The sequence below is a fragment of the Mandrillus leucophaeus genome, unplaced genomic scaffold (genome assembly GCF_000951045.1).
Source record: "Mandrillus leucophaeus isolate KB7577 unplaced genomic scaffold, Mleu.le_1.0 Scaffold395, whole genome shotgun sequence".
NCBI classification, from domain to species: domain Eukaryota; kingdom Metazoa; phylum Chordata; class Mammalia; order Primates; family Cercopithecidae; genus Mandrillus; species Mandrillus leucophaeus.
Genome location: NW_012104198.1, coordinates 2,608,010 through 2,617,989, shown reverse-complemented (window position 1 = coordinate 2,617,989; position 9,980 = coordinate 2,608,010). Strand labels below are relative to the sequence as shown.

At 52.3% G+C, this 9,980-nt stretch overlaps 2 protein-coding genes across 5 annotated transcripts in view; both read left to right on the top strand.

Annotated features, from left to right (window-relative positions):
* The first annotated feature begins 329 nt into the window (after positions 1-329).
* The window catches only part of PORCN (porcupine homolog (Drosophila)), an 11,710-nt gene continuing 2,059 nt past the window's right edge, over positions 330-9,980 (top strand). The window contains exons 1-13 of one of the 4 annotated variants that reach the window (XM_011991420.1): positions 330-858; positions 2,243-2,435; positions 2,841-2,884; positions 3,281-3,462; positions 3,543-3,673; positions 3,789-3,806; positions 5,096-5,110; positions 5,209-5,334; positions 5,493-5,593; positions 6,695-6,771; positions 6,868-6,931; positions 7,038-7,123; positions 8,170-8,280. In XM_011991420.1, the coding sequence (XP_011846810.1) occupies positions 396-858; positions 2,243-2,435; positions 2,841-2,884; positions 3,281-3,462; positions 3,543-3,673; positions 3,789-3,806; positions 5,096-5,110; positions 5,209-5,334; positions 5,493-5,593; positions 6,695-6,771; positions 6,868-6,931; positions 7,038-7,123; positions 8,170-8,280 (1,611 nt within the window). In that variant the 5' untranslated portion in view covers positions 330-395. The remainder of the gene's footprint in view (positions 859-2,242; positions 2,436-2,840; positions 2,885-3,280; positions 3,463-3,542; positions 3,674-3,788; positions 3,807-5,095; positions 5,111-5,208; positions 5,335-5,492; positions 5,594-6,694; positions 6,772-6,867; positions 6,932-7,037; positions 7,124-8,169; positions 8,281-9,980) is intronic. The other 3 variants (XM_011991422.1, XM_011991421.1, XM_011991423.1) reach the window with 3 other exon arrangements.
* Positions 9,826-9,980, top strand: part of EBP (emopamil binding protein (sterol isomerase)) — a 10,461-nt gene continuing 10,306 nt past the window's right edge. The window contains exon 1 of the mRNA XM_011991427.1: positions 9,826-9,870. The gene's annotated coding sequence lies outside the window, so the exon portion shown is untranslated. The remainder of the gene's footprint in view (positions 9,871-9,980) is intronic.

The window sequence follows — 9,980 nt, the reverse complement described above, 5'->3', positions numbered from 1 at the left end:
TGCCAGGTAGGTCGCCAGTAGTGCGCACGCGGCTCCCCAGCTCCCATCCCTGAGCCGGCCTCCCCGGGTGGATCTGTAGCGCGAGCGCTAGGACCCCCTCCCCATCACCTTTCCGACTCTCCCTCCGGCTATGTCCTCTGCCACCACCTCCTTGCAGTCCCCAGACCTGGGCAGGACTTTGTTGGCGGCCTCTCGCCGGGTGGGGATGAGATGAGGCGCGCGGAGGATACAGGACAAACCCCCGCCCCGCGCCGCTGCATCCATACAAGGAGAGATGCACACGGCCCCCAAGTGTCACAGAATCCCCCTCTCTGCCCTCCACTCAGAGCGACTCTACCTTGGAAACCAGGGATTCCCCTTCCCGTCGCCCGCCCCATTTGATATATGGGCCTGAAATGTATGCCATCCCATCACCATCGGACTGGACTGTTCACAGCATTGGAGAGACAGAGGTCCTTCATTCACTCCAGGTCACAGGCTGTGCGTGTGCATGCCGAACACTCACATGCACACAGCTGGTGGCTCAGTCTGATGTACCTGACTTCTCACACCCTCCCCCAGTCCTCCAGTACGTGCCTTTACATGGGTTGGGCAGCCCCAAGCTGAAATGTGAGTGTCGGAGTCCATCCCTTAAGCGAGGTCTGCCCCACGGACACCCGCTCCCTCTGTGTCCCTGCTTTGACAGATCTATCCATCTGGCCATCCATCCGTGGGGGTCCGCAATGGCCACCTTCAGCCGCCAGGAATTTTTCCAGCAGCTACTGCAAGGCTGTCTCCTGCCTACTGCCCAGCAGGGCCTTGACCAGATCTGGCTGCTCCTTGCCATCTGCCTCGCCTGCCGCCTCCTCTGGAGGCTCGGTAAGTGCCTGCCATACCGTGCGCCACCATGCCAGGCCATATCAGACCTCCCACATTCATCCGTATCGAGCCACACCTTACCCTGCCACATCCTGCCAGGCCCCAGCATGTCCAAGCTGGGCCCCAACACGTTCAGCCCCACCACATCCCACCAGGCCAAACCCCATTCCACCATACTGCATCCTACTATGCCAGCCACCCCATGCCACACCACACCAAGCCACATCCTGCCATGCCAAGCCATGCCCTTCAGTATTCCTGGGTTCTGGGATTCCGGAAAGTGAGATTCTTGGATCTTGGGATTCTGAAATGTCTACATACCAAGGTTATAAGACATTGCCATGCTGATGTCACAGGGTTATGGAATCCCAAAGTACCGTGATTACAGGGTTTGGAGATTCTGACAATTGAAATTCTCACATTCTAGACTTCTGAAATGTTGGCGTTTGTGGATTTCTATAATCAGGGCATGATGCATTTTCTGGATTCTAGGATTCTGAAATGTTTCCACAGTCATAGCAGGCCTGTATCTTAATGAAAGATTCCAAGTCCCCAAGATTCCTATAGGAGGCAGAGATTTCTGGAAATCTGAGATCCGAAGGTTCTACACTTTCTTTTTTCTTTTCTTTTTTTTTTTTAATGGATGTTCTATTTTTTCCCAGGTTTATTATTTTGAAATATTTCAAAGCTACTGAAATGTTGAAAAAATAGTACAATGAGCACCCACGTATGCATCACCAGATTCTCTGTCAACATCTTGCCACATTAGCTGGCTCTATCTATCTATCTATCTATCTATCTATCTATCTATCCATCCATCCATCCATCCATCTATCTATCTATCTATCTATCTATCTATCTATCTATCTATCTATCTATCCATCCATCCATCTATCATCTTCCTGAATTGCTTGAATAACCTGCTGACATCATGACACTGTACCTCACATCCTTCAGTGTGTGGCCCCTGAGAACAAGGACATCATCCCCCACAAACACATCCTCCACCATCACCCCCCAAGACATTGAATCTGGATACAATAATGTTATCCTATATAAATTGATATCTGAATTTCTTCCAGGGTCCCCCAAATGCCCTTTACAGATGTTTCTTTTCTTTAAACCCAGGCCCTGCCACCCTCTCCAGCTCCCCAACACCTGCTTTGGCCCCTCCAATCCCACTACATTCCAGCCTGAAGGCCTTTGCCCTGGCTACGCCCTCTGCCCAGGTCATCCTCCCCTTCCTACCAGCCCACCAACCTTCTCTTTCTTGTTCTCCCTCTCTCCCTCCCTCCCTCCCTCCCTCCCTTCCTCCCTTCCTCCCACTCCCTCTCTCTCTCTTTCTCGTTCTTTCTCTCCCTTTCTTTCTCCCTTTCACCCAAAGGGTTGCCATCCTACCTGAAGCATGCAAGCACCGTGGCAGGCGGGTTCTTCAGCCTCTACCACTTCTTCCAGCTGCACATGGTTTGGGTCGTGCTGCTCAGCCTCCTGTGCTACCTCGTGCTGTTCCTCTGCCGACATTCCTCCCATCGAGGCGTCTTCCTCTCTGTCACCATCCTCATCTACCTACTCATGGGGTATGAGTGTGCATCCTTATCCTCACACTGTTGGCTGAAGTGCGTGGGTGGGTCCCCAGGCCCCTGATGAAGTTCTCCAAGACAGGGAGGGTGGTGAGATTCCCTGGAGAAACAAAGGAGTCTGGGATAATCATTTGCCTATGAGGAGAAACAGAACAGGGAAGGTGTGGAGTGTCCCTGGAGAAGGGAATCTGGGAGATTTGTCCTTTCACAGGACTGTAAGGGACAGGTTGGGCATGGGCTCCCCCTGGAGGAGGAAGCCTGGGAGAATTTTTCTGCCATGAGACTGTTGTAGGATAGGAGGAGGCAGAACCCTCTGGGCACCTTGGTCCCCCCTTCCCCCGTCCCCCGTGGTCTCAGAGGCCATGAGTGTCATGGGACCAAGACCAGCACCTTTTTCCTCAGTGAGATGCACATGGTAGACACCGTGACATGGCACAAGATGCGAGGTAGGTAGCCCTGCCCCTGCTCCTCTCACCTGCCCAACCCCCCTGCCCCACTCCGTGTCTCCTAACTGCCCCCACCCTGTGCCTTTCCTCCCCTGCTTTTCTCCCTCACCTGCCCACCCCACTGCACATGCAGACCTCACATTACCCTCGGGTCCGTGTCTCTTTCCACTGTGCATTTTCCCGAAGTCTGTCTGTCTCGTGTCATGTACGTGCCTGACTCTCTGGAGTAAGGGCATCTATCTGTCCTGGGCTTCCTTGCCCACCTGCCTATCTGTCCCATGCCCACCTATCCATCCTTGTGCCCCCTTTTCCTACCACATCTCACCTGATGCACCTGCTCCCTGCCATGCTGATCTGCTCTCTGCCCATCCACTTGACCATGGGCACCATACATAGGGGCCCAGATGATTGTGGCCATGAAAGCGGTGTCTCTGGGTTTTGACCTGGACCGGGGCGAGGTGGGTGCGGTGCCCTCGCCGGTGGAGTTCATGGGCTACCTCTACTTCGTGGGCACCATCGTGTTCGGGCCCTGGATATCCTTCCACAGCTACCTACAAGCTGTCCAAGGCCGCCCACTGGTGAGGTCCTGAGTGGATGGGTGGGCAGGGACTGTGGGAGCCACCCTGGGGCAGCACTCATGGAGCCTTGATCCCTACAGAGCTGCCGATGGCTGCAGAAGGTGGCCCGGAGCCTGGCACTGGCCCTGCTGTGCCTTGTGCTGTCCACTTGCGTGGGCCCCTACCTCTTCCCGTACTTCATCCCCCTCGATGGTGACCGCCTCCTTCGCAAGTGAGCACAGCCTTTGAGGCCCCTGCCCAGCAATGAGGGGGTTGGGTAGGGACCCACGGTTTCCCCAGTTCTGAGCCTGTCTCTTAATGCTTCTTTCTGTCTTCTGTTACTACAGCAAGAAACGCAAAGCCAGGTAAATGAGGGCAGGTGTGAGGGCGCGTGGAGTGGGGCTGACGTGAGTGGGGGCAGAGCCCATGACCAATGGGTTCTATGTGTCCAAGTGTGTCTGACCGTCAACTCCATGACTAGACAGAGACTGTGGCTGGCTGGCTGGCTGACCAAGCTTGGCTCTGTGACTCTGTATGACTGACACTCCAACACATACTATGTGTCTGGCTGTCCACCTGTTCAGCTGTCTCGCTGTTAGAAGCGAGTCACATAACTGTCATGGAGAGTGACAAGTGTGTGTTTGTTGGGTGACTTTAACCTGTCAGTGACTCTGGCTAGGGATATGTATGGGTTGTTTGTCTATTGGCCACTGACCCCCAGAATGTAAGCCTGTGAGTGGCTGTCTGGCTGTGCCGTCAATGATAGGGTGCGTGGCTGTCATTGGATAAGATAAATCTGTGTTGATGATTCTGATTTTTTGTTGCTTTGGCCAGGAGTGGATCTGACTGTGGCTTGTCATATGCCTGTCTGTGGAGTTCATGGGCTACCTCTGCCTGTGTGTCTGCCTTGCCTGATGGCTTGGTGTTGTCTAGCTGAGGGGTTGTACCCAACTCTGGTCTGTGCCTGCCTACAGGACTGACTGCCTCTGGTTTGAATATAGGGTTTGATTGGGCTCTTTGGTTGTATGGCCCCTGCCCCACTCCCTGACTGCTGTTTAGGTCTAATGCCAAATGAGTCTCCAAAAGGTCAAGTGACTTGACCAGTGTCACCCAGCTAAGCAGCCAGGCATGAATCCCAGGCCTAACTTCAGAACCTATACTTTTTCCAACGCAAGATGCTGCCTGTTTTTGACCATGTCTGATTGCAACTAGTAGGGGGTGTGTGTGTGTGCATAGCAGGGTGTTTGATGTTCTCTGTGCCCTGCTCAGGGATTTTTGGCTGTCCTATGGTCACTGAGTCAGGTTAGAGCACTGCAAGGCTGGGAGTCTGATATTTGTGTCTGGCTGTTAGAGGGTGCAGGTCTGTGAAGTCGGGCCTCTGATGGTGGCTGGCTTTGGCCGTCTGGCCATGTGAGCCTGCCACATTATAGGACATATTATAAGACATGCCATATTATAGGACAGCTCATGCATCCGTTTGAGCCACATAAGACTAACTGCCTGAGGGTGGATGTCTGTGTGTGACTATCATAGGTCACCTTTTTTGCGGTTACATTTCGTCTGTCTTGTCTGAACAATTCAGACCAGCCTCCAGGGCCTCTCTGACTCTCTTTTCTTTCTTCTCTGCTGCCTTCCTGACCCCTGGGGGCCCTAGGGGCACCATGGTAAGGTGAGTCTACAGAGCGGGGCCCAGGATGCTGACATGTGGTGGGGTATCATGTTGGGACCTGAACGTGATGCCTCACACCCCTGCCCCTTTCTCCCCAGGTGGCTGCGAGCCTACGAGAGTGCTGTCTCCTTCCACTTCAGCAACTATTTTGTGGGCTTTCTGTCCGAGGCCACAGCCACGTTGGCGGGGGCTGGCTTTACCGAGGAGAAGGATCACCTGGAATGGTGGGAGGGCTTGGGGACCCCCTCTCCCACAGGGTGCTGCCTAGAGGAGCTGCAGGGAGGAGGGCGGGTGCTCCCAGGGAGGGAACAGCCAAGACAGAAGTGTGGTGGTCAGATGAGTTGAGATCCCAAATGGATGTGCATATCTCTTCTGCCAACAGGGACCTGACGGTGTCTAAGCCACTGAATGTGGAGCTGCCTCGGTCAATGGTGGAAGTTGTCACAAGCTGGAACCTGCCTATGTCTTATTGGCTAAATAACTGTGAGTCACCAAGTCACCACTCCAGCTATGTTGGTAATCCAGGCCCTTTCATACATTCATACATTTACTGAGCACCTTCCGTGTGCTAGGCACCCAAAATCCCTACCCTTGTGGAGCTGCAGTTCTCCTGGGGGGCAGATGATACATAAGAGAAAAAAATACATAATAGCTCAGGTGTTGATAAGTGCTATGGTAAAAAAAAAAAAAAAAAAAAAAAAAAAAAAAATAAAGCAGGTAAAGGTGATCCAGGAGTGCTGGCAGGAGATAGGAGTGGGGAGGGTGGGGTATTGCAATTGTAAAAAATTAGCCAGGGCAAGTCTCCCCAAGGAGGTGACATTGGAGCAAAGACGCAAGGCAGGTGAGGGAGCAGGGAGTGCAGATATATGGGGGAGGAATGTAGCAGATGCGGTAACAGCAGGTGCAAAGGTCCTGAGGTGGGAACTTGCTTGGTGCATGGGGAACAGCAAGAAAGCCAGTGGGGGCAGGAGCAGAGTGAGCCAGGGGCCAGTGGCAGGAAATGAGGTCAGGGAGGGCCTGGAGGGTCTCGTGGGCCACAGAGAGGACTTTGGCTTTTTCTTTGAGAGAGATGAGCGCCACGGCAGGGCTCCAAGCTGAGGAGGGCCTTGGGCTGACTCAGGTTGCAACAGGATCCCTCTGGCTACTGTGAGGACAGACTGAGGGGAGGGGGCAAGGATGCAGCAGTGAGGAGGCCACTGCTATCACCAGGCCAGTGATGGTGGTGGCGGCAGTGGATGTGGAGAGGAGAGCTCAGATTCTGGCATATTCTGAAGGTGGAACTCACACGATTTGCTGAATTTGGATGTGGGAGTTTGGGGAGGGCAAATGAAGGGTAATTCCCAGGTTTTTGCCCTGAGGAACTGGAAGGGTGGAGTTGACATTGACTGAACTTGATGAGACTGGGAGGAGCAGGCTCGGGGGAAGATCAGGAGCTGGGCTTCGGGCATGTGAAGTTTGAGGCCATCTAAGGACTTTATCCTGGGGGCTCCAACAGGTTGTGGGTATTCTCATCCTGCCGATGGCCTTCCAGGAGGGGCTGGGGGACTCTCAGGAGAATTTTGTCCCACATCTCTTCCCTTCCAGATGTTTTCAAGAATGCTCTCCGCCTGGGGACCTTCTCAGCTGTCCTGGTCACCTATGCAGCCAGCGCCCTCCTACATGTGAGCAGGGTGGAACAGGATCAGGGTGGAAGCTGGGTGGGGGCGGGTGGCAGGGCCTCTTCCTCACTCATTCCATTGTCCCCTGCACTCCCCCAGGGCTTCAGCTTCCACCTGGCTGCGGTCCTGCTATCCCTGGCTTTTATCACTTACGTGGAGCATGGTGAGTGCAGGGCCCAGCCCAGCCGATGGATAGAAGGTTGGTCGGGGGCTGGAGCCAGCCTCCCCTGAGGCTAACCTGACCCCCTTACCTCTCCCCACTGCCCCAGTCCTCCGGAAGCGCCTGGCTCGGATCCTCAGTGCCTGTGTCTTGTCAAAGCGGTGCCCGCCAGACTGTTCACACCAGCATCGCTTGGTGAGGGTTCAGCCTGGGCAACCTTGTGCCCAACACTCCCCGTCAAAAATGTTCCTTCTGTCTCTACCTTGTATCTGTCTCAGGGTGCCCAACTTCTTCTTTTGGTGCCTGAGCCATCCCCATAACCTCTCCTCTATTGGCTAGCATCTGTTTCCCTAACAGGCATTTATCGAGCATCTGCTGTATACACACCTGGCATTTGTTTCCCCCAATGAACATCCGTTGAGTGCCTGTTGGTGCTCTAGGTGCTGGAGACATGGTGAACAAAACAGACCGAAGTCCCAGCACTATGGGACAAGCATTTTAACCCGGCAGACAGTAGATAAAAAATGAGTCAGTAAAGTCTAATAATAGTGTGTCAGATTGCAAGTAGTGCTAAGGAGAAAATGCGTAAGGAAAAGGTGATTCCTTTATGGGGGTGATTTCCATTTGAAATAGGGAGGTCAGAGAAGCCTCCCTGGTGAGGTGACGTTTGAGGCCTTTAACCGAAGGAGGTGAGAGAGGGAAACGTTCCAGGCAGAGGGACACCCAGTGGAAAGGCCCTGAGGTAGGAGAGGGCCTGGAATCTTTGAGGAATAGCAAGGCAGCCAGTGTGGCTTGAGCAGAGGTAGGGTGGGGAGGGGAGATGGGTGGGAGGCATGGGCCCGCTAGGTCATGGTGGGGATTTGGTTTGGTTTGGTTTTGTGTTTTTCATTCTGTTTGCAATAAGTAGTACAGACAACCTCATATTTGTCTCCCACCCGACTCCCGTTCATTACTATAAAGCCCCGACTCAAAGCCCTGCCACTCTTCCTCCTCTGCCTGGAGACTCGAAGCTCCCCAACCCAGGATGCCCTCACTGTGAACAGTACCCTCATCCTTGGATGCCTCTGTACTCCCATAGGAGGCTCCCTGAACCATCTCTTCCCTATCTCAGGGGGTACCCTGGGCATTCTCAGTCCTGGAACCCATTGTGCCCTGTGTGTCCCCTGGGCTCCCCCACGAAGGAGGAGGTGGGACACAGTGAGTAGGTCCAGTTGCCAAATATATCCATCTGTCCCCCACAGGGCCTGGGGGTGCGAGCCTTAAATTTGCTCTTTGGAGCCCTGGCCATCTTCCACCTGGCCTACCTGGGCTCCCTGTTTGATGTCGATGTGGACGACACCACAGAGGAGCAGGTGAGGTGGGGCCCTGGGCTGTGTGGTTAACCAAGGGTGGCGCTACCTGGCAGGGGGATACCATGAGGACAAAGGCTGGGAAGCTGAGGCCTGAGCTCCTCAGACTGTGCTGCTTCACCTGGGCAGCCAGTGCTCCTCGGTCCTTTCCCATAGTCCCTCTGCTTGAGTCACACTATTAGGTCTTTTATTTGGATGAAGTATGCAAAATATGTTTATTTATTTTACTTATAAAATTACTTTTAGGCTGGGCATGGTGGCTCACGCCTGTAATCCCAGCACTTTGGGAGGCCGTGGCAGACGGATTACTTGAGGTCAGGAGTTCAAGATCAGCCTGGCCAACCCTTTGAAACCCTGTCTCTACCAAAAATGTAAAAAATTAGCCAGGCGTGATGGTGCGCACCTGTAATTCCAGGTACTCGGGAGGCTGAGGCAGGATAATCACTTGAACCCAGGAGGCGGAGGTTGCAGTGAGCCCATGCCACTGCACTCCAGCCTGGGCAACAGAGCGAGACTCTGTCTCAAAAAAAAAAAAATTTTATTTTATAGAGATGGAGTGGAAAATCCAGGTTTTACTTGTGTTAATTATTTCACTTCATTATCGTTTAGGTAGAATTTGCAAGACTTCTTATTTAATTTTTTTTTTTTTTGAGACAAGGTTTGTCACCAGGCTAAAGTGCAGTGGCGTGATCACAGCCCACTGCAGCCTCACATTCCTGGGCTCAAGCCATCCTTCTGCCTCAACCTCCTGAGTAGCTGGGACTACAGGTGCATGACACTAAGCCTGGTTAATGTTTTTTAAATTTTTTTGTGGAGACAGTGTCTCCCTATGTTGCCCAGGCTGGTCTTGAACTCCTAGGCTCAAGCAATCCCCCTGCCTCAATCTCCCAAAGTGTTAGGATAACAGGCATGAGCACCTTGTTTTATTTAATTAATATATATATTATTATTATTATTATTATTTTAGATGGAGTCTTGCTCTTGTTGCCCAGGCTGGAGTGCAATGGTGCGATCTCGGCTCACTGCAACCTCCACCTCCTGGGTTCAAGCAATTCTCCTGCCTCAGCCTCCTGAGTAGCTGGGATTACAGGCATGTGCCACCATGCTGGGCTAATTTTTGTACTTTTAATAGAGACGGGATTTTGTCATGTTGGCCAGGCTGGTCTTGAACTCCTGGCCTCAGGTGATCTGCCCGCCTCAGCCTCCCAAAGTGCGGGGATTACAGGCGTGAGCCACCGCGCCCGGCCAAAAAATATGTATTTTATTTTACTTAGGTTGAGTGTACAAACCCTGGATTCTGCACTTTAAAATTTTTTCATTAAAATGTATGCACTATTTTTGTTCATGTTGAGTATGCAAATTCCAGATTTTACTCCTTTTTAAATTAAAAACGATTTAAAAATAACATTTATTCATATGGCTCTTGCAGAATCCAGGTTTTTGCTTCTCCTTTAGTTAGGTTTCAGTTGAAAACAAAACTTCATGTTTTTTGACATTAAAAAAGTTTTTAATTCAGGTTAAGTGTGCAAAATCTGGGATTTGCTTTTTTTTTTTTTTTTTTTTTTTGAGACAGAGTCTTATTCTGTCGCCCAGGTTGGAGTGCAGTGGCACGATCTTGGCTCACTGCAAGCTCAAACTCCCAGACTCGAGCAATCCACCCATCTCAGCCTCCCAGGTAGCTGGGACTAGAGATGCATGACACC